At 47.2% G+C, this 24343-nt stretch overlaps 1 protein-coding gene across 5 annotated transcripts in view; it reads right to left on the bottom strand.

The window, feature by feature from the left end:
• The window catches only part of RXRA (retinoid X receptor alpha), a 228856-nt gene that overhangs the window by 10125 nt on the left and 194388 nt on the right, over positions 1 to 24343 (bottom strand). For all 5 annotated transcript variants that reach the window (XM_048823159.2, XM_048823160.2, XM_075120337.1 and 2 more), the window contains 4 exons: positions 16268 to 16397; positions 9652 to 9784; positions 8456 to 8547; positions 5170 to 5275 (listed from right to left, as the gene is read on the bottom strand). In XM_048823159.2, the coding sequence (XP_048679116.1) occupies positions 5170 to 5275; positions 8456 to 8547; positions 9652 to 9784; positions 16268 to 16397 (461 nt within the window). The remainder of the gene's footprint in view (positions 1 to 5169; positions 5276 to 8455; positions 8548 to 9651; positions 9785 to 16267; positions 16398 to 24343) is intronic.

Below are 24343 nucleotides of genomic sequence, written 5' to 3'. Positions count from 1 at the left end.
TAGGTTGGACCTCTCTCTAGTTACTGGAAGTCACATGGCTAAATCCCCCATGGACTCAGGACACCGAGAAGTTACCAACTGACTCTCTCCCCTGCGGGACATCCAATCAAGGTAAACAATGACAACAGTCTGCGGTTACCAGAAGTGAAATAGGGTAGAGGGAATCTCTCCCTCTGGGGTGTTGGGTTTGCATTTGGCAGCACTCTGTGTACAGCCATTTAAGTCATTTTCCTGTTGTCGTTTGTGTGAGTCTTACACAATAGTAGGGGAGAGAAGAAACATATTGCGGCAGGGCAGCAGTCAGTGGAGACAACACATCAGCATCTGGCCCTCTTTTCTTTCCCCTTTAGATATAGGAAAATGTGACTGTAAAAGCACAGAAACCAGCCAGGGGGGCTGGGGTGCCTTTTTACTCATTTCATGAAACTGACTAGAATTCAGCCTGACTGCATCCCCTTAATGAAGTAATACGGCAACTCACCATAGCCAGCAGTGCCACAAGTCACTCTTCACACATATCCCCAGATAGGTACCCTGCTTCAACTGCTCTCTGCCTTCGGGACCCGCTGGCAAAGCGGAACTGTGGGCTGAGGGGCACTATACCCGGGGTGAATCAAATGGAAGATGGTAGCATCTTCTCAAGCAAGGGGTTGAAGTTGGAGCTCAGACTTGCCCCCCCAGGCAAAGACTCCACTGTGCCAGGGCAGGTGTTAAAACACAGCCCCTCCTCCTCTCGCTGGGGTGGGTAAGCAGCTCCCACTTCTCTTTGGCTGGTGTTTTGGAAACTGCCCATCTACTTTATCCACCGGCTAAAAGGAGCTCTCTCCCTCAGCTTAGCCCCGCAGAGGTGCTTTTCCTGTTGTGCCCACGATGCTTTAAAAAAATTGCTGACAAGCAACGAGTGCTGCATTCACATACGAGGGCTTTGATGTTTCATGGGAAAGACTTTCAAACCACAGGACAAACAGCGTTTGGCACTGAGGGACACTCAAAACCAGAGCAGGATCACGGGTTTAAGGAGCTGGCTCTGTGGCCTCAAAAGCTCCCCAGCAGTGGGGGACAGACAGGCCCTGGTGATTTTCAGCAAAACTCTGGATGTGAGAGGACCTCCCCCACCCCCCACCGTCGCCCACAAGGCTGGCCAGCAGCTCTGGGGAAGGCTGTGCTCTGCCTGCCCTGAATCGAGAGTCCAGTGGAGAGGAGCCAGCTGGTGGGGAATACACTCCAGGCACCAGTGATCCAGAGTGAAGAGAGGAGGCCAGGAGCTCTCTTTAGCTGCAATATGGCTTCTCAATGTGATGTGGATTTTGACCCCAGGGCAAACAATGGGACTCACCTGCAATTCCTGTTCCTTTGGGTTAATAGGCTCAGGCCCAATGAGCTAGGAATTGCATAGGGCGCAGATGCAGAACTGTCTCTCCAGAGACCCTTCTCCACCCCCACCGCCACAGCGGCTCCATGAGATCTCTGCTCAGCTCATTTGGCTCCCCCTTCCCCCACCCCGCTACACACCGTTGTGCTTTGGATGAATGTTTTTAAAAAATTCCTATTAATAATAGAGAATGTCTTTATTTATTTATTTGTATTGTCCCCATGCAAGCAGGGCTTCAAAATAAGCAACGCAGTTTCAAGGCTGGAGCTGGGCCAGGGAAAGGAGTGTGTGTGTGTTGGGGGGGAGGACAAGGACTGTGTGCTCGTGTGTGTGTGTATATATTTGCTGAGCTGGAAAGAGCAGTGGGACAAGGGCCAGAAAAAACAAATCAGACCTGCCATCCCATCCAGGAAATTTCACTCTAAACCAAACCAGATGATGGTTGCAGCCTTCGGATACATTTAACCATGAGATAACCAGCCCACCGTGCAATGCACCAGAGCTGGGGCTGGGCCAGGAGAGAAGGGAGCTGATTGTGTGAGGCTGCTTCGTGTCACGTACACACCAAGCCCTCCCTGCTAGAGCAGCACAAGGAGGCTGGGGCTCAGTTATGTTTGGCCTTGGAACGTTTCCCTTAGCCTGGCTGTTGTGAAGGAGTTGCTTATTTGGTGCACGAGCATTTACACTATTCTTGTGAGCCCCCAGTTCCTAGAGTACAATATTTATTCATAGTCTTGCAGGAAGGGCATCTGAAACTCACCAGTGGACTGTCTAGTCGCTGGCAGTGCCTACTGTGAGATGATCCAGTAAATCGCCCACAAAGAATTCAACTGTCCATTGTTCTACCAGGGGAGGAATTTCTTCCTGACCCCAGATGGGAATCACATTGTGTCATTTTTTAAAAAAAAAGTTTATTTTTTTATTTTTAGGGTTGGAAGAGACCTCAGGAGGTCATCTAGTCCAACCCCCCGCTCAAAGCAGGACCAACACCAACTAAATCATCCCAGCCAGGGCTTTATCAAGCTGGGCCTTAAAAACCTCAAAGGATGGAGATTCCACCACCTCCCTAGGTAGCCCATTCCAGTGTTTCACCACCCTTCTACTGAAATAGTGTTTCCAAATATCCAACCTGGACCTCCCACACAGCAACTTGAGACCATTGCTCCTTGTTCTGTCATCTGCCACCATTGAGAACAGCCAAGCTCCATCCTCTTTGGAACCCCCCTTCAGGTAGTTGAAGGCTGCTATCAAATCCTCCGTCACTCTTCTCTTCTGCAGACTAAATGAGCCCAGTTCCCTCAGCCTCTCCACATAAGTCATGTGCCCCAGCCCCCTCATCATTTCTGTTGCCCTCCGCTGGACTCTCTCCAATTTGTCCACAACCTTTCTGTAGTGGGGGGCCGAAAACTGGACGCAATACTCCAGGTGTGGCCTCACCAGTGCAGAATAGAGGGGAATAATCACTTCCCTCGATCTCCTGGCAATGCTCCTACTAATGCAGCCCAATATGCCGTTAGCCTTCTTGGCAACAAGGGCACGCTGCTGACTCATATCCAGCTTCTCGTCCACTGTAATCCCCAGGTCCTTTTCTGCAGAACTGCCACTTGGCCAGTCAGTCCCCAGCCTATAGCAGTGCATGGGATTCTTCCGCCCTATTTAGGAATAGAACCCAGGACTCCCGTCCACTGGACTACGGTATCGGTCATCTGATACATTGAATATTTCCTTCCATTTCACGGTGATCACTAGCGTAGTCCTCAGAGCAGAGAGATCTCCAGTGGAGTCCTCACACCTTAGTCCAGCTGTGTCAAAGCCATTTAGATCTTCATGGGTTTTGGAACAGAGCTAAGTGAAATGGGGTGACCTTGCTTTACAGGGTTTTCTGAGAATATTTGCTTTGGTTTCGATCCAGGTAGGTTCACACCTCCCAAATCTCAGGTTCCAATGAATCCAGAAACTCAGAGCAAAACTTGGTCGCAACTCTGAATCCCACCCCGCTCCCATGAAGTCTGCCCAGATCTGAAGTGCAAACAAAGGAGTAGTGATGAGCACAGGCTGGAAAGTTCAATGTGGATTTTGCACACCTCTCCAAAGACAAGGATGTTTGCATCTGGGGGTTTGGGTCAGTCCATTGCTGAGGAAGAGGGCCTGATTTTCTAAGGCAGCTCCCATTGTGGCAATTATGGCTGACCACTTATTTCAAACCCAAATGGGAGTTGAGATCTTTTGAAAATTACTACAAAAGTTCAGTCAAAATTGGGTCCAGATTTACTCGAAAGGTGATATTTACATGAACCTGAGTTGGCTTCAGAGCTGGCAAGAGGATCCAAAACTTAGGTGAGTTGCATGGGATTTTCTGGGCTTCAACCAACCTTTCCTGTCCTTTTCTTCAAGGTTGCCAACCCACCTCCCACCATCCTCCAAACCAAACAGGGCAGGCAATAATATTCACACTATTTTTTAGCCCATTCTAACGATCTTATAAAACACTGCTTGATTACACTCCCAGCAGCCATGGGTCTGAGCCTTGTTTGATCGCACACTGAAAGGGTGCCTCTTGTTTACCCAGCTGCAAAATGGGTAGGTGATCCATTAGGTTAGGGTAGTCAAAGGTGGTCAGACATAATGCTTGCCACTTTGCTCACTTGCGTACTACTGGCTATGGAAACTGATGTGTCTTAAACCGCATCAGCCTGATGAGCCATCCCTGGCTCAGGGCCGACTTTGACTTTTGATATTGAAGTCTAGAACATTGCAACCTCAAAGCAATTTTGGGTTGGCACAATGGCTCTCAATCGTTGCATTAATCAGTTACTGTTGTAAGAGGATCCATTTTTTTCTACTGTCCAGCAAAGGAAGCCCAGAAAGCCAGATGAGATGTGAATCCAAATTTCTACACTATTTTGCCATTTTTACTGATATACACATTCCTTAACTGACTTGTACCAACAGGCAATTCACAATGCGTTCCTTCATTTTGTTCCTGACCATATCTTAGCTGGAAGTTGCCAACACCAAGCTGTGACTGGGAAAATGCGCCCACTCAATTCTGGAATGATCCAGGAAAGCATTGTGAATTTCACCTCCTGTACCCAGCTGGATTGGGGTTGGGGGAGAGAGAAAGGCGGAGCTTCAACTGAGGCTTTCGCTTCCCAGCAGTGATGCTCATGTGCCACTGAAAATTAACTCCGTGTGTGTCTTGTTTTTTGGTGGTTTATTCTTGGTGGTTTCCCCTGGGGTGCACTCATCCCATTGCTATGTGTTTCTAGTGGCTACAGTAGGGGATCAGAAGGAACACAATGGTTCTTTTCCCGGCACCGACTCACTGCGTGACCTTGTGCAAGTTGCATCACTTCTCTCTGCCTCCATTGGCCATTCAGTAAAACGGGGGTGGTGACACTTCTGCACTTCATAGTGGGGGGCTTGTGAGGCTCCATTGATCAAGCAGGGCAAAATTAACGGTTTAGCTTCAACCGTGTTGCCTCCACTTATACCAGCCGGGAAATGTAGCTCTCAGACTCCACTTACTCATCTATAAAAGGTTCACATTACCTACCTCTATGATTCTTGCAAATCTTAAGTCTTGTAAAGAGTCTGTGTTCCCCAGACAAAAGGCACTGCTTCCAGTAAGTGCATAGTGTTGTTATTACTTGGAATGGGGAGGGGACGACACTTCTTGTAACCCTTCCCCAGGAGCAGCTTTTGGATGGCACTGCAGACAGGTCTTGTCTAGTAGCAAAGAACAGGAGCTTGGTGCCAGCCCTGCCCATGGCAGGCATCCATGCTCAGACACTCACCTTCCAGGCTGGTCGGGGTATTTGTGTTTGCAGTATGCCTCTAGTGACGCGTACACCTTCTCACGCAAAGCCTCCACCTCAGCGGGGTTGGAGAGTCCTTTCGAGTCTGAAACACAGCAAGGACCCTTAGCTGAGACGAAGGCACATTTTGGAGCTCGTTGGACATTTCCAGGATGGAGACAATAGATGAGTGAGGAGTATCAACTGGTGGGCCGCGTACATCCAGAGCCGTCCCCTAATGGCCAGCTAAGGGGAATGGATGTCTCCGGTCACTGGTTTGATTCTGGCCTAATTTGGTGGTGACTGAACAGCACTTTAGGGGCACCGAATTGGAGAGGATTGTTTGGTGCCCGCTGTGAAATGAGTCGGGGCTGATGGGGGAGGGTGTTTATCTCAGTTTAGCTCCCAGCAGTCAGGTTGTTGGCTGGCTCAGCACAAAGGCCGAGAGCAGAATGGAAATGGAGACCAAATTGCTCTGCAACCCTAGAATGGAGGGCCCCCCTGTCCAGGCCAGGGTTGTGGTACAGCACTGACGAGCAGTGTGCTGCAGGGGACGGGGAGGGAGACCTGTTTTGATAGTGCTTTCATTCCCCAGCTTCTTTCACAAGCAACGGAACTCAAGTCAGGCAATGGTTGAGCGTCTCTCCCCATTTGGGAAATCAGCGTCCCCTTCTGGCCCAGGAAACCAGCTAGCTGGATGAAGGGAGAGAGCCAGAGAACTAGACAGGGGATGGAAACAGGAACTGATGGCCTTCATGGGCCAACTGTGCCTGCTTTTACGCTGCGAGCGAGGAGTGGGGAGGGGAGTTAGGAGGCCATCTATTGTTTCTACCGCAGCCCAATTAATCCCCTGTAAGAAAGAGCTACAAAGAACAGCTCTGGAGCTAGTGTGCTAGTTACATCCTCAGGACGGATACAGCACTTGTGTCAACCCTGCCAGCTCTCTACAAGCCAGAGGGGGAGTTTGTTCTCCGCGTTGATTTAATCCCTGGTCTCTTTGCTGAGACTGTCATTAAAGGGGCCAGCTGTACAGCTCCTGGTGGATTTTGCACACTGGGAATTGGATTTTGATTGCCCTAACTCAAAAGCAATAAGGGTCAGCCACTCCAGAGCTGGCCTGGATGGGAAGCAACAGATTCTCCGCTCCATTCCTCAATCCCCGGAGCCACGGGACTCAACCCTCATGTGACAGGAACCCTGTAGTTAGGGGACAAGAGAGGAGCAGGGCCATTTTAAGCCTTGGCCTCCTGGCAGAGGCTGCCAACAAGGGGGACAGTTAGCACCAGCTATGCTGCTAGTGGTTTTTGCACCATGGACACAAGGGAACTGGTCTGAGACCACCGATCTCATTTCATACAGGCCACTGAATTGCCATCGGAGGGTGGCAACTTGTGGTGGCTACCGATCTGGATTGCAAGAGTAAATTAAAATATCTTGAAAGGGTTTAAAAAAAAACAAACAAACATGGCAGAGTTACACTCAAATATTTCCTACTCGGACAAATCCAGTTATGCTGACTAATCTCAGATTTGGCTTTATCCCCTTCGATTTATCTATTGTGCTGTGCTGCCGTATTCATCCCTAAAACCTGCGATCGGAATCCCAGCCCCTTTGTGCATCAGTTCAGTGGGTTCTGGGAGAGCTCAAGCGATTGTGCGTCTGACGATGGCTGCTGGACAGATAATCAGCTGTAGGATTTGCTTTGCCTGACTAAGGTTCTATCCTGCCCACTCTGAGCATCTCAAATCCAGCACTTTGGTTCACTCCAGCGATTACGAGCCCTCATCAAAAAGATTTAAGCTCCCCTCAAGCCACTGACTTGTGGTTTTTCCCAAATGCAAACCACAGCAGCAGGGCCAAAAGAAAGCCCTTTTTTTGGCAGCTCCCTATGGGACTTGGTAAGTATCTACATTCCCTAGCTGATCCCTTTGACAATCCCACACCTTCTGCACAGCAAGGCCTAAGTCACTTAGAAGCCTAAATCTCCTTTCAAATGCAACTTAGGTATTTAGGAGCCTAAATCCTATTGACTTTGAATGAGACTGAGGCTCCTAGCTCAGTGTTGCAATGCTGAGTGAACCAATGGCTAATTGCTTTTAAAAATCTGGGCCCTTGTCCACTTTTTTGGAAGGCTGAAAGGACTCCCAAGAGGATATCAATCCAATGATATCCTCGAGCAAATGTGTCATGGGAACCTCTCTAAGACTTTCTCTTTTGCCAGACATGGTCATTCCCAAATTACTGATGGTTAATGAGAAAACTACCACCAACGATCATCAAGGTCTGCTGGAACACGCAGCTAGTGGCGTGTTAGTTACATGGAGAAATGCCATCCTCAGAGTTGTTTTGTTAGGGATAAATCATCTTAATCTGATGAGCCCTGTGTGTGTGTGTGGTGCTGGTTCTCACAAAATCCAACAATTGTGGCCTAGTGAGGGGTTGTATAATACTCCCTATCCAGCTGCTATACGAGCATTTCACATGGATTCAGTTACTAAGTTTTCTAGAGAGTGTTGGGCGCTATATGGAATCAAGAATAATTAACACTGGCCACTATTTTAGTCTTGCCTTGGAAACATCCTTTTTTAGAAGGCAGCTACAAAGTAGTTCTCTAGTTTCAATCCACTTTTGAACCTGTTTGGAGATAACAGAACAGCTTTGACTTTCTGAAATCTCAGATCATTTTGCCTTTGTTGGGCTGCTGGCATAAAACGGTGCAGGACTCCCTGAAGATCAGTTCAGCACTGCCCATTAACACCATCTGAGAATCTGGCCTGTTGGACGCAACTAGGAAAACCCTTGTGACTAAATATGGTCCAAGCAATCTTCCGAAGAAGTGGTATCAGCTAGCTTTTGCGCTGTGCTAAGCTCAATTCCTAGCTACCCTGCGCCTACAAGAGAATCCTAATATCTGTAATGTTTCCTTCTCCCCAGGAGGAAATGCCCCTTAGTCTGACAACAAAATATTATATTCACTTTAGAATAGGTAGATTTAAGATGTGATTATGGCTATTTCTCTAGGCTTTACCTACACCAGCCCTAGATGGAAGGGGGGACTACACATAATACACTGATAGCGTAAACAGGCATATTTATAGCATCACACACTCCCATCCTTGGCACTCCCCCTTGGTTTTCTGTCTCTTCTCTTTCGCCTGGCTCTCATTGTGTTTGGTGCCTAGAGTGATTTGCAGTAGCATTTTACTGTCAATAAAAGAAAGAGCCAAAAGAACAGAGCCCCAGCCAAGCCAAAATTGGGAGATTAAGACAGAGCATCTGAATGTACCAGGGTTGAAGAGGACAATGGCTCGCAGGCAGCCCAGCTCCGTCTTGTCCATCTGCATGTCTCGCATTTTTGACACGAGTTCTGTCAGTACTCTGCAGGGAGACAAAAAATTCCATGGGATCAGCATGAAAAAAAAAAAAAATCCTGGCCCAGCCTCTCAACTGATGTAATCTGGAGTAGGTCTATTGAAGTCCATGGAACAGTGCCAATATGTGCCTGCTGAAGATTTGCCCCCCTGATCCCTTCTCTCATTCTCCTGTTGCACAAACATAATCCAAGGTGGGTGCCTACGGTTCCTGAGAGACATAGTGAGGACCATAAAGACTATCTTCAGAGCGAATTTAGTAAGGGGCTCTGACACTGGAGAAAGGCTAAAAAGTAAAAAAGCCAGGTATCCAAAAGCAATTTCCTCCGCTGGTAATTTTTATTGTTCCCTTTCCTCTTATTGCAGGTGTGTTTGCTCAGCTTTTCCTGTGAGATCCTGCAGTGAAGTCAGGATCCCACTCCTATGACCTCACAGGAAATGAATATTGTCACCCAGCTCAGAAGAGGGACGGAAGGAGGCAAAGAGGATGAGACGTCCCTTGGTCGTAACCCAGCTATCTCTGAGAATTATCAAGGGCAGATGATGCAGTCACAATGTGAGTGGTATTCTGAGTAATAACTGGGTCAGACAGTAGGGAAGGCTCACGTTAAAAAGCTTTGCCAAAGCAGTGGATTAAATGCGCCTTAAGAGCAGGAGCGTGGCACCAGCTGGGTATTTTTGGTGCTTTTATGTCGTTCAGAGTGAAAATCAAATATTTTGGTCCAATTAAAGATGAAAAGCACAATAAACAAGCATCCTCTTCATGGCATTAGAGCCAGCTGGCCCCCATGAAAGATGTATTAATTTGCTTTGGGTGAGCAGCTCACACATTATTCCTAGGTGGACGTTTCTGTGCGTTTAAAAGGAGAGACTTGAGGTTGCAGCCTGGACCGACGTGGATGGCAAGTTTCCATATGCATAGCACGGCCAACACATCCCAATCCTGGCCATCAGTCCCATCCCCTCAAACCAAACCCCCATGTCACAGCTCTGCCAACAAACCATAGCCCAGACCCGCGGCACTCACTGCTATTCCAGGCTCCCCTGCCCAGGGCTCTGCCAATGCACCTCAGCCTAGAACCCTTCCACAACACCTGGCATCAGCACCCACCTATCAAAGATGGCGCCGACTCCTGCACTGTGAGCGCTGTTCCGATGCACATGGAGGCCAGTGGCCAGGAGAATCCCGTCTTTCACAGCTATGGAACGGTGGGAGAAGGAGGCGATTAGAAGCTCATTCCAGCCTGGAGAGAAGAAACAACGAAGGATGATGGTTAATACCAATGGCTCCCCTACGGCTTTCGGAATCAGTAACGCCACCTCCCAGGCACTAGCCTGCTCCAAGAATCGAGGAGGGGTCATTGCAGAACGGGTCTTGGCCCCACCCGGTTTTCTTTGGGAGCCACCCCTGTTGCAGGAATCCCAAGTTAGATGCCAAATAGTCTATGGAAAGATCCCTTTCCCGGTTGTCGGAGGGGAAACTATGGGAAGAAGCAGTAAAAAGATTTTTAAACAAACCTATTAGGTAGACATTAGGTAACAGAGGCCATGTCCTCTACAAACAAAATGCTCGCATTAGAGCAAGTAATTCCCCTCCCCAAGGTTTCTCTGTACAGACAGCAATTGACCTGTGTATGTGTGTGTAACTACACATACCTAATGTAGCCTAATACCCATGACATGTGTCCAATAAGGAGCTACTACTAAAGTTGTTTCCAAGCAATAACATGCAAAGGAGCTAAGAGCCTGTGATTCAAATGCGTGCTTCTGAAAACTGTTGGGGATATTGTCTGTTTCGGTCCTCTGCTTAGACTGCAAAGCTCTTCAGGGCAGGTACCATCTCCTTGCTCTGGGTTTGTACAGTGCCTAGCACAATGGGGCCCAGGTCGATAACTGGGGCCACCAGACATTATTCCAACACAAATAAATAATGTTTTCCATGTTGTTTTATTTCTTTAAAGTGTAGGTGCTTGTCTTATTAGAAGTTGTCACTGGAAGTCAGGCATCTGTGAAGGTATATAGAATCATAGAATCATAGAATATCAGGGTTGGAAGGGACCTCAGGAGGTCATCTAGTCCAACCCCCTGCTCAAAGCAGGACCAATCCCCAATTAAATCATCCCAGCAAGGGCTTTGTCAAGCCTGACCTTAAAAACTTCTAAGGAAGGAGATTCTACCACCTCCCTAGGTAACGCATTCCAGTGTTTCACCACCCTCCTAGTGAAAAAGTTTTTCCTAATATCCAACTTAAACCTCCCCCACTGCAACTTGAGACCATTACTCCTTGTCCTGTCCTCTTCTACCACTGAGAATAGTCTAGAACCATCCTCTCTGGAACCACCTCTCAGGTAGTTGAAAGCAGCTATCAAATCCCCCCTCATTCTTCTCTTCTGCAGACTAAACAATCCCAGTTCCCTCAGCCTCTCCTCATAAGTCATGTGTATATATATTATACCTTCTGTGCTTAGATACTAAGGGGATAGCTACAGCTGGTTAAAAAATATATGTGTGTGTGTGTGTGTGTGTTGGGGGGGGGGGGATTTCATTAAAAAAATATCCCCAAATTTCCACATTCAAATTTTCATCAAAATATCAAAATTCCGGAATCTCTTGACATGCTCTACCGATGTGTGCCTTGGAAACATCCAGGATGGATAAGAAAAGATGGGTCCGCTAGGAGAACTGGGAGCCAGGACTCTGTGATGCAATTGCTTGGCTCTGCCATTGACTTGCTATGTGACCTTGGATAAGTCACTTCATCTTGTGTGCCTCGGTTTTCTCATCTGTAAAACCGGGCTAACAACCCTGACCTACCTCACAAAGAAGGGGGGAGGCTTACTTGATGTTTGTACATTGCTTTGAGAATCTCAGGTGAAAGGAGCTAGAGAAGTGCAAAGTATCTGATTCCTCATCTGACAGAGCCACCTATTGGTGAAAGCTGGAGACTCAAATTCTAGTCCCACCTCCAGTCACTGTAATTTACATGCTAATCAGTAGACAAGCCCGTTTCCAAAGAGAGGTGTGTATTGCCCTCTGTTGGCACCCGGATGAACTGCAGCAACATGTCAATAAGCTGGAAAAGCAAAACAGCCACAGAAGAAATTCTTCTCTATTAACCGCCCCCCTCCCCCATTCCATGGAAGGCATGTCTGGGAGACGTCCTGGAGAAAACAACTTCTGCTGGTGGTTGATACTTATATCAGCAATAAGCATTACGCCCAGGTATGCTGGTGAGTAGCTTGTTTAGGGATTGTCATATTTATATACTTTTGCAATCACGGGCTATGCACAAGGTATGTCATTAGAATGACATACATGGGATAAAGTCCACCATTTCTAAATGGCCATAGGATGTTTCCACCCCAATTAAGAGAAGATTCTATGACTAACTACAGGGAGGGATCTAGCAGCTACAGAAGAGTGTGCAACACTGCATACCTCAAGAGGGAACAAGGGCAAGCCATGGGGGCTGGAATAGGGAATAGGCATTAATCATGCTTTACAACTGCATGTGAACTGCATGAGAATCACTGGCATCATGCTGGAAGGTGTCGTGTGTGCTTCCTCCATGTAGTTATGTCACATCACATCCAGATCCTCTGCAGTTCCGGACCCAGACTTTCCACACAGCTTTAATTAGTGAAATTCAGTGCTGGCTTGCAGCCCTTCTCCTATTCCTGTCCTCAGCAGGCCCTACATGGCAATGCCAATGCATCTCAGCCCCATCCAACCGCACCCTGCCAGTCCTTGCCATTTTCCCCTACAGCTCTGCAATGCTGCCAGACCAGCTTCTAGCATCTCCCCTGCTATTCCAGTCCTGGGCCTCTCAAAGCCAGGAGTGCACCCACCATGCATGAGCGGTTTTGTGTGTGTGATGGTTTTGTGAGGTCAGACGACATCTGCATTATTATTTCAAAGAAGGAGAAATTTCAGATAATCAGCTTAGCCTTACTTATTTGTCTTTAGCACCTAGAGGATCCAACTCACGTGAGGTATCCATTTATGGGGACTACTGTACACACACATATTAAAACACAGTCCCTGCCCCAAAGAGCTTACAATCTAAACAGATGAGACAAAGAATGGGGAAAAAATAAAGTAGTATTATCCCCATTTTGCAGATGAGAGATGCAACTGAGGCACACAGATTATGTAGTTTACCCAACATCACACAAGAAGTCTGTGGAAGAGCTGCGAATTAGGAACATGGGATTGGAAGGGACCTCCTGGGTCATCAAGTCCAGTGCCCTACTATTGCAGGCAATCGCTGGTTATCACCCTGTTCATAAACCTATCGAACTTGGGTGAGTTAGGGTTCTTTTCCTCCCTAATTCTTGTTTGTAGGCTACTCTAGAACCCCCACTCCTCTGATGGTTTGAAACCTTCTGATTTCCAGCTACATTTGATTCGTGGCTAGTTTATCCTCATTTGTTCTTGTGCCAACACTGTTGTTTATGTTACATAGCTCTTCTTCCACCATGTATTTATAGAGAGCAATCAGATCCTGGCTCAGCCTTCTTTATGCTAGGCTAAACAAGCCAAGCTCTTTCAGTCTCCTCTCGTGAGATGAGCTCTCCATTCCCCTGATCATGCTAGTGGCCCTTCTCTGAACCTGTTCCTGTTTGAATTCAACTTTCTTGAACACGGGCAACCAGAACTTATGCCATATTCCAGATGAGGTCTGACCAGTGCCTTGTACAATGGCATTACTGCTTCCCCCTAGCTCTACTGGAAATCTCTCTCCAGATACATCCTAGGATCACATCTGAACCCAGACCTCCGGGATCCCAGTGGCTTTATCCCAAGACCATCCCTTCTCCTCAAGACTAGCGTTCTTCTCACTGTAAGTAAACCCAAAACTGCCCATGCTGGTTTCACTTGTAACAGGAACCTAGGCACGTGACAGCGAAGAGGCCAGCGTGTTAACTAACTGCACCACCAAGAGTTTCAATAAGCCACTCGGTCCCATTAAAAAACCCTCGTGCCTCACATACCAAACAGAGAACCTTTGGCCAGCCCACTGTCTAAGCTGCAGGACCACCTCAGATTATCTTAATCATCTCAACTGTAATTCAGACTTGGAACGGAAAAAATAACATGAAAGCAGGTTTAAAAACTTGAGGTTTTTTTTCTTCCCCTTGAGAAAGTTCTAAGAGGGCGGATTTTAAATGATTAAAGATTACATGGCACGACTGATTGAGGACCCGTCTAGCTCCTGCTCCTCAGAAGATGCGAGTTCCATTTATTTTGCCACAGAGGATGCATGGATGAATCCGACCGACGCTCTTAGCTAAATTTTAATACTTAAATATTTCATAAGCAGCTGTTCTCAGCAGGCCTCTCTCTGCACTCAATAATAGATAAAGCCACTAGTTAAAAGACTTTAGGGAGGTTATCTGAGGCCCCACTTGATAGAGACACTTGGATTCTGATTCTCTGTCGGAGTTGTTCCTGGCACTGCTTTTCCAGGTCCTGGCACTTTGCCTTCCTCGGTAGCGTCAGCCTCTTGGGCACATTGTTAGGAGACATGAAAACAACGCTAAAGGTCAAAGCAATGATGGAACCTACATTTCTAAGGTGCTATGGAGTTGGAGTAGCCCTCGTAAAATTTGACTCACCCAAGCTGGTAAATTTTACAAGGCAGCCTTAGAGAATTAAGAGTTTGAACCGGGAAAGTCAATACAGATTGACAGCAAAAAAATGCGGGGGTAGGGTAAGAACATTCACAGAAAATGGACCTGACGCTGATCACACTTACAAGCCGTTAACTTTGAAGGTGTCACTCCAGATTTACACCAGCCTATAGTTGAAATGAGTGAGAATCATGCAACTGTTTGAACATAAGAACAGCCCTACTGGGTCAGACCAAAGGTCCATCTAGCCCAGTCTCCTGTCTTCCAACAGTGGCCAGTGCCAGGTGCCCCAGAGGGAATGAACAGAAAATCATCAATTGATCCATTCCCTGTCACTCATTCCCATGCTCATGCTTACAAGGCAATACCAACAAAATTACAGGGACAACATCAAGTAATTTAGGCCTCAAATTTGGGTTTTGTTCATTTTATTTTATTTTTTACAAAACTGAGAACTGTTGTCATGATTTTTTTAAAATACATGGAATATTGATTTTTGTTTGGATTCAATCAATCATTCTCCCTCTATGGTTTTTTCTCACAAAGTTCTCACTTTGAAGATCCATTTCCATAAAGATTGTTTTTACAAATACTTTTCTACCAGGAGGCTTTAGAGATGCTTTTTTAAAATAAAGCTTTTTGCATTTTTCATAGAAGGCCCTGCAAGTGCTTTGCAAACACTGATTTACTGATCCTCAGAACACTCCTGGAAATTAGGGGAAGTATTATTACTGATGGGTCAGCTGGAGCACAAAGGAGGTTATACGACTTGCCCTAGGTCATAGCGAGTGGCAGACCTGGGAATAGAACCCAGGAGTCCTGACTCCCAGACCACTGCTGTAACCAACAGATGAAACCGATGACTTCCTATGCCAATCCAATTAAATTCCAATGAAATTAAGAGGTAAGAAAGTAAGACAGGCCCTGCCTTACGTAATTTACAATGTAAGTAGAAAGGCAAACAAAGGAAGTATTATTATCTCCATTTTACAGATGGGCAACCGAGGCATAGAGACTGATTTCAATGGGTGTTTGGCACCTAAATATTTTTGATGATCTGAGCCTAAGTGACTCGCCCAAGGTCACACAGGAAGTCTGCAACAGAGCCAGAAACTGAACCCAGATCTCCAGCGTCTTAGTCCGGTGCCTTAACCATTAACAGCACCCCATGCAGTGCTGTAACTCACCGGTGCACCAAACAGAGCCTTGATTTCTTACTTTCTAAACAGTAACACTTTTTCATTGTGAAGTACAGAGCTATGAGTTATGGCTGGGTTTCAGGGTAATTTCTTCCTTAATATCAACCTTGCCATTTGCTGCAGGCGCTTTTAATAAGATAATGTATCCATCCACTTTGAATATGCAGGCACAATATTCTGTGATGACAGGCCAATCCCTTTTAAATCAGCTGTATTTACCTTATCTGACAATCAGAGCTATGCAAACAGTTTCATGTCCAAACCCGCACCTGTCAAGTTTTAGTTTTGGATTCTCACTCCTTCTGTTTTCTGTGCATACCTTCCAGCATTTGGTCTGAAATCTGCACAGGGGGAAGACGGCATTTTTAACCACTCACTGCTTTTAGCCCGCCCCCACTAGTTCCTCTGCAGGGAGAGGCAATTCAGAATGAGCCTGGAGAATTGTATTTTTATCTTTGTGGGTGGCAAAGGATGGGTGATTTCCATTCCCCCCCCCCCCATTTCTGTTTTTAATTTTGATCACACATTTTATTTTTGTGAAATCTGGCAGTTCTCTTTCAAGTCTCTGTGAGCGGGGAAGATATTACATGGTTCCTTCAGATTTCAACAACCCATCCAACTTCTGATACGCTTGCCTCTCAAAAGATGAAATGGGGTGATTCTCGGGCTGACTGGCAGCAGGCTCTGCACTGTGGAGCAGGCTCAGTGACGTGTTTCTTAGGGCTTTTAAAATCCTTCTTGGCAACTAAATTATCAGTGACTAAAAGGCAGACGTGACTAGTAGCCTTCAGGTCGTAGTGTACTAACTATAAATATAACATTTGTCCTCGGCAGAGCATCCCACCTACACCGACCAGCCCTGTTGAGATCTTCCTCACTAAGATATCCCTCTTACCTGCTCTGAGTAAGATGACCTGGTCATCCAACGGCAGTTCTGAAAAATGGGGAATTCTCTTTGCCCATTCCACCAAGGTGAAGAGCTGTTTATCTGCCGCTTGGCATATGTTGGTTACCGGGTCATTGGGCTGCAAAGAAAAGAAGACTTAAAATGAGGCACAACAATGTAGCGCAGGACAAAGAGGGGGAATCAGACAAGCAACTGGGATGGATCCTCTCGGTCTGAGGGACCCAAGGAGAAAGATCAGCTCCCTCACATGATTACTACACTGTGTTTGCCTTTAAAGGAGGAAATTTCAGGCAATGCACAATTTTGGCCAGTTGAAAAATGGAAGGTGACCATGCACACATATGAAATGTCAGGATTTCTGACACTGAGGGTTAATGGACTAGTCTCTGGCCACTGATGTAGATTCCATCTGTGCGACTGATGTCCCATTGCACAGAGACCTGGAAGTTAGGAGGAGGAGTAGCTAACCTGGCAAGATCTTATCTATAAAAATATTGCCAGAGCCTCTAAAGACCAGTCAAATGGGCTCTTACATACAAAGGGGGCTGAGCTAGCTGGCCTAAGAGAAGCCTTTACAGCAATCTATCAAATTCTGAAAGCTCAGGTCTGGCTGTCTGGAGGACGCTCACAAAGCCGCTCGCATCTTTGTACTTATTATCTGTATTACAGTAACACCACAAGGCGCCAATGGAGATCATGGCCCCAGTATCTCAGGTGCTGTACCTATACCTAGTGAGAGACAGGCATTGACCTGAAGAGATCTCAGTCTAAAGAGACGAGGCAGACAAAGGGTGGGAGAGAAAGATGAAGAAGAGAAAGGAGCAGTGACTCATGCAAGACAAGCCAGCAGCATAGTCCAGAGCAGATCCTAGATATCCTGATGTCCAGCACCATGCCCTATCCACTAGAGAGTCCGTGGTCCCTCTCAGTACCTGACTCTAGTCAGTGCTGCTTGGGTTTCATAATCATTGCAATCTAAGCCGACACAAAAAGGAAAGAAAAACCCTTCTCCCAGATTCCTCCTGCGGGGGAACGGAACAGTTCACGTGTTCCAAGCGTCAGAATGTCATAATTTAATAAAACACAACAATAGGGGTACTAAAGCAAGAGAAAACCCCTTCCCTTTGAAATACTACCCAGTAACAAAAACCATCTGCTCGTTAGCTGGACAGGCAGCCTAAACAGACCAAATCCCTGTTTAGAGGAACTGCTAACAGCTCAAGTGGGATTGTGATTACAAATTGGATGAGACTATCCAACCCTCTGGAAAAAGTAAGGAAAAAAAAAAGTCATCCACTATTTATTTTACATCTCGGAACATGTATGTCTATCTATATACACACACACACACACACCCCTCTATAAATTTTTATATATAAAAGTCTGTCTATACATACACAGCACCGTACGGCTCCATTTAGAGGCCGCACCTTTTATTAAGCATAATTGTGCCTCTCTATGTCCTTAAAACAACGTGTACAAAACCAGAGAATGTGTAATTAATTATATTACCTTTGGATCCCATGGGAAAATCATACTAATCCGGTGCAGCCTATAAATAAGACATTCTATTTAGAGACAGATTCTGCCTCCCTTACTAACCGCACGCAGAGATCAGGAAGGAAAATTTCCCCCTGATTCACATCTGGCCAGACCTATGCTGGTGATGTTTATTTTTCCACCTTTTTCTGAAGCATCAGAGACTGGCCAGAGCTGGACGTGGGACTCCAGCTAGGTGGCCCAGTGCTCTGAGATGGTACAGAAAATCCTCTTTCTAGGTGCCTGGCTGACGTGTGTTGCCCACATGCTCAGCATAATGCTGATGGACGGATTTGGGATCAAGAAAGAATTCCCCCCTTAGTTCAGATGGGCTGGGACTGTGGGGCCTTTCACCTTCATCTGCAGCGTGGGGTGTGAATTGCCTGCTGGGGTCATCTGGGCATGTCTCACTTAATTCCTCAGGGCTTGGTGGCACCTCGATCTCTCCTGTTCTCTGCCTGTGACATACAGTTCTCCTGAGGACTGAATTGCATTGGTCTAACTGAAGTCTTTGGGCTCAATAAAGGGGTAACTGGGTGACGTTTAGTGGCTGTGTTATACAGGAGGCCAGACTAGAGGATCTAATGGTCCCTTCTGGCCTTAAATTCTCTAAAACTACGAAACAAGTCCTGTTTGAAAATTAAAACACTACTCGGTGGCACTACTAGGTAGATCCATTTATTCATGCTGACAAGTAATTTCTACCATGATTAGTCCCACCAAAATCAATGGGGTTATTTGTGGAGCAAGGTTCTACTCAGTGTGAGCAAGGGTATTGCTTCCAGACCAGTACAAGTGATGGTGGCCAGATATAGCCCCTCAACTATAAGCTCCTTGGGGCAGGGATGTCTTCCTCTGGGTCTTGTACACAGCACCAAGGGCACTGTCAATGGCTATAAGTATATATAAGCTGTGTGTATGACTGACATAGTTGTACACACGGTGAAGTAGCTGAATAATAGAGAAGCCTATTAATGAAGGTGGAGCAGAAATGCAACACAGGTGCAGTTAGTCTCTTGCGCCGATTTCACTATACAAATATACAGCTCACACCGGATATCTGGCAATTGGTGTCTTGTTTTTACCATTCACAAAGGAAGTAACAGTGATCACACGTTGGCAGGCAATCCTGAATGTCCACGAGAAGCTTCATCTGGGGAGTGAGGGACCTGGCCCATGATTGTAAGGTGGACAAAAGACTGGTGAGGGAGAATGTAACATATCCTGTGGTATTTCCCTGAACATTAAGGCAGACAGGGACAGGAAAAGAATGTTAAGAAGGGAACGATGGTGTTTTAAAGACCACACAGTGGATAAAATGGGAATTGTTGACCTAAAACAGGGCGCTCAGGGAGGTAGAATGTTGGGCAGTGTGCGGGACAAGTTGCTACTCCAGAGACCAGTGAATGAGTCTGGAGAGGGAAAGTAAAGACACTGCAAGGGAGACTGGGGGGAAGGAAAGAGTTGTAAAAATAAATAAAATAAAAGTGAGGTTCTGAGGTTACTAATGCAAATACTTCCCTTTCGTTTTCACATTGACTGTATTTTACCCAGAAACCACATTAAACATTCAAACGCTGGATGAAAAGCAGAGAAAATCCTATTTTTGAAGGAGCTAAGATTGAAATGTTGAAAAATATCCCCCCTTCCCTCCCCATTCCATGACATGGCTCTGAGAAAGCCCTGCTCTCTGCCACCTAAATGTCCTTGTTCTTAACCTCTTTAAAGATACCACTATGCTGCTACTCAAAGTGCCTGCCTAGGTTATTCTGCAGCCACATAAAAGGAAACATTGACTTTTCGCCTAGGTGGCCAACAGCTCAAATCCTCAGTACTTAAAAATAACAAGCACTTGGCAAGTGCTCGGAGATCAGGCTCCAAAGTGTCTTCACCTGCTGCCTGCAGAGAGGGCTGGGGGCACGGACTTGGTTTTAATGCTCTCTCTAAGATGTTGGAAATCTCTGCTGAGGAGTTTTCCCTCTTCTTGCTCCTCTCGAGGAAAAGGACATGAGAGAACACAGGTATCAGGGCACTATTTCCTAGACTAGGGGCCAAAGGTAGAAGTGTTGTCCTGTGAAGGATCCTGCAGGGTTGTCACTCTGCCTTGGAGATGCCAGTCTGAAAAGAGGGACTGCTGGGTCTGACAAGGATTGGGAGGGGAGGTCAGGAGATGTTCAGATTACCCTCGACAGCCCCCACATGGTTACGCCAACCCAGGAGCAGGGTCTGGCACCTTCTGATTCCTTCTCCCTCGGAAATGCTGAATTCAGGGTCTGCAGCATTCAGAACAGTCTGCAGACTGAGGTGAGCAGGGACAGTGATACGAACAGTTCACCTGAGGTCCCGAAGCGTTATACTCACATCAGCGACTTCGAGCCTTACAGCCCACCCTGGGGACTAGGGCAGGATAATCCTTGTTTTACAGGTGGGAGACTCAGGGGAGAGGCTAATGGCTACAATTTTCAAAAATGGCCACAGATTTGGGGAGTTCAATTTGAGAATAATAATAATAATAATACCAAAAAAAAAAAAAAAAGATGTTTCAAACTGGGCACCCAAAAATGTAAGCATCCAGAATGAAAATTTGGGCCTTAGGGACTTGCTCACTCAGCAAGATGGGAGCTGAATTAGGAATAGAACCCAGGAGTCCGGGCTGCCACAGTGTGTGTGTGAGGGATGGAGCCTGGTACAGCTAACAGGGGCACACTCTGATAGGAGACAATGTATATGCTCTAAAAAGGCGTCAGCCATGGCCTGATGGGGGACATTAGTTTGCCTACACTGGGACATGCACTTAAACTGGTATTCTGCAAGAATTCCACACCACAGCAAAGGCCATTGCATTTTGCTTTTGCTTTTGAGTAGGTTACTGGGATCCATAAGGAAAAGGCCTCCCAAATAGTGCAGCGAGTTAGTTATCAGCGAGGCCTCGTTGCCTTGACGTGGTGGTGGTGATTCTTTAAAAGCAGTTTAGGGCTCTGCTTAAAATTCCTCAGAGGGGGCCACTGCTGGAGGGATCATGCCCTTGGAGACAACAGCAAGTGTCAGCAAGGCCAAGATTCTGCCCAGCGCATGCTACAGGCTAGAGAGAGACGACATAGGCCTGTCACAGACTGATAATCCATCCAACGTGCTTTAATTATACCTCCGATTTCTGTTCCGGGAACAGCTATGGCATTTACTGGCCTCATTTTAATCACTGTAGCATGAGAAGCAGCTAAGGTTATAGCAGCCCGGCCTACCTCCAAAAAGCAAGCTGGGCTTAGAGTCTTTGGAAGCCTTCCTCGTTCATGGCAAGTGATTCCCAAGCCTTGCAGTAAACGGTAAGGGCAAAGCATCAGCGCATGATAGCATTAAAGGACAGTCAGGCACCTGATCCTGCTGGCGAAAGAGGAACTTGGAAGCATCTTCCAGAAAACGATCACTCAGAACCTTCCCTTCAAATGCCAAATAAGAGCTACTGAGGATAAGGCCGATCACAGTTACAAGCTTTCCCTTTCAGTGCCCAGGAGGCCATCCGAGGAGAGACTTAGATTGCAGAAGCCCTAGGCACAGGTTTGTCAGCTGATAGGCATGGAAGGGCAGTGACACAAGGGGATAGCAGTGGAGAGACAGAATTCCTCCTTTCCATGCTGCTGAGTTATAGGAGTCGGTAGAGAGACCTTAATGCTGGCCTCTAATTGCCAAGCTGCAGAAGGTGCTCAGCTACCTACAGATGGGACAGAGCGCTGCTCCAAGAACACCCGGCATGAAGGTGCTCTAGTGGCTCTGGGTGCAGACCTCGAGAGAAGCCCCATGATGAGCTTATCCCCACGCTGCTCAGTGTCACGGGAGGGTTTTGCAATATGCGCTACGTGAAACCGAGACCGTTTAAAACAGGGCGCCGTGTGAAATGACAAAACTGCTCAGCGTCACGATTAGCAGCTACCGACAATCACTAAAGAGCCGCCCTTGGGTGCGATCGCTCTCCAAGCAGGTGTTTTAAGGGCGACCGTTTAAACCACAACTCTCAGAGCTTGTGTGCAATGGACAGGTCTGAGCATTTTCATGGGCAGGTCTCTTCTCGGTCACTGCAGCGTTAGAGCCCTTCTGCTCGGGAGAGGCGACTGGAGCATGGGAGTCCGGTGACTCAGGTCAATGCAGCGTTTTGTTATAGCTAGTATTCCCCTCCCCCATCCCACTGTCTCCTGCCACCCAGCGGGCTCAGCGGGAACCTGCAATATCTCCCCTGCAGCCAACGTTCAGCTCCAACGATGGTCTGGGCCAGCTCACCAGAGACAAGCCACACCTGCTCCAATTCCCCTCTCAAACCCTGGGAAACCTAGGACAGCCTCTCCCCAACGTGCCCCCTGCCAGTTGAGGCCTGAGGTCTTTACACAGCCCACACAGAGCCCTGCTCTGCCCTGGATCTTGCTCGTGTGCCCACATTCAGCCTGAACCGCTCACAGTTGCTGCTGGGTGGATCGTTTGGGCTCTGGTGCTGGTGGGCCACACATGGAGCGAATTCCCTTATTCTCCTCCCCTGCTGTCCACTTGGAGAGCGATGCTGAGGTCCTGCTCCTACTGTTCCAGGTTTACATGGGATTGGGCAGTTCCTGGAGATTACAGAGCCTCACAGACCTGGGCAAGGATTGCCACAGCCTGAGCAAGGATTGCAGGCACACAACTGTAGCCCGGCGGGAAGGATCTGGTTATAGGCAGGGAGGTTGTAGGACAGGGTTAGTTCATACAAGGCCTTGTTTTCGCCAGCCCAATCTGGCACAGCCCTGGGAGAAAGTCCCTGGAATCACAGCCGATTCCATCCTCCCAGATGAATTCCATGTGGCAGTGCTGAGAGCAGATACATCGAGGTGTGGGGGCTTCAACACAAGGACCCAACACACCGGGCTAACGGGAATCAGCTTGTATTTTACGCTGAATCTATTAGGTACTGAATTTGTCTGCCTTTCCATCACAACAGCTCTCCGGGGGGAAAGCAGACTCTCCTCTCTACCCACCCTGTAGCCTCCTCACTGCTTAGCCACTGATCTCATACATCTGCTAAACCTGCTACAAATGTCACATAATTGACAGAAGCCGCTTGACAATAACAGGACATTTCAACAAGCCTCCCGCCTCTATTGAGATGCGGCACACATCCTTGTTCACCGTAATGTGTGCTGAATTATGCAGGAACCAGCTTTCAATTTGCTACAGGAGGCTAGGGGAGAGACAGTGCCAGATGAAGCCATTTATTTTAGCTCCCTCTCTGGGGTTTGTTTTCAAGTTGGTGCAACTCTGGCGACAACTCCCCCTGAAGTATTTTTAATCCTGATCGCCCACACAGCCGAATAGTATCAGAGGCACCATCATTAACTGAGGCACAGATCTCCAGCTCCTCCCTGCAGGGAAGCCCCGACTGCTTGATGGGGATGCTCTGCTGTTTATTTTGAACAGGAACGGAAGCCTGGCATCCAACACCTAGGAGGGTACATCTGAGCCCAGTGTTTGGTGCATCACTGAGCTATCCAATACAAGTCAGGGCGCACACAGCAGTTCATAGGCTGGTAGCTTCATCTGTGATTTTCTGAGGTGCCACCAGACAGGGATATTCCCTCCTCCCAGTCCTATGCTCAGCTCTTGTTGTTTTGTAGCGTTGCTGCGTGCTGTGAAAGAGCTGCCGTACCCCACCCCAAAAGTGGCTGCATTTTCATGATTCTCATAGATATCCCGTAAAGCGTATCGGAGTCACTGGGAAAAATGCTACAGAACGATAAGATATTACAACATATTATCGCTGTCCCATTGCAGTGCTGGTGCCAAGAGCTCAGGTGCTGCCAAATGTCACGCAACATCATAGGTGTGCCTGGGGCTTCACGCACAAATAAAACGGGCACAGTTCCTTGTCCAGAAGAGCTAAGCACAATAAACTACGAGGGCAACTCAAAGTTTAGAGCGGAGAGACGGCATCTTTCTGAGTGCTCTGGACACATTAGCATGGCTTGGAGTAAACCAAAATAACTGACTTAGAACATGCTCCCCACGCTTCTTACAATTAAAAGCAGAGGTGCCTCTCTGCAAAGAGCTGAGTAGAGATTTTTGCCATCATCCAGCACCACCTCTTGAAGGAAGAGGCCTTAGGAATGGAAAAGGATCTGGGAGAAATAGTGCAATTAAATCTGGGGTAAAAAATCTACATCATCAGCGTGGATTTCCAGTTACAGAAGACAACGAGGAAGCTGTTGGGGAGAACATGTGCAGTGACAAAAGACTTTTAGTGGAAGCTCATACACATTCTGCAAACATCTCCCTTACTATGCATGGCTCTGCCCTACAACACCTGAAGAAATGATCAGCTAATTTGTAGCAGTATACAGAGATGTTGCAAGTTGATTAGAAGACCGTATCTGCCGATCTATTCGATCTGAGCGTAGTGGGCCTCAAACCACTAGTGGCGCAGAAGTTATTCATTTTAATGCTGAGAGCTGGTGGTTCTCTACGACATTCAGCTGTGCCAGGACCGGGGGCAGGCAAAGCTCAGTGAGT

This window comes from Caretta caretta, chromosome 16 (genome assembly GCF_965140235.1).
Source record: "Caretta caretta isolate rCarCar2 chromosome 16, rCarCar1.hap1, whole genome shotgun sequence".
Classification (NCBI taxonomy): Eukaryota; Metazoa; Chordata; order Testudines; family Cheloniidae; genus Caretta; species Caretta caretta.
The sequence above is the reverse complement of the archived record's forward strand: the minus strand, read 5'-3'. Positions and strand labels throughout refer to the sequence as shown.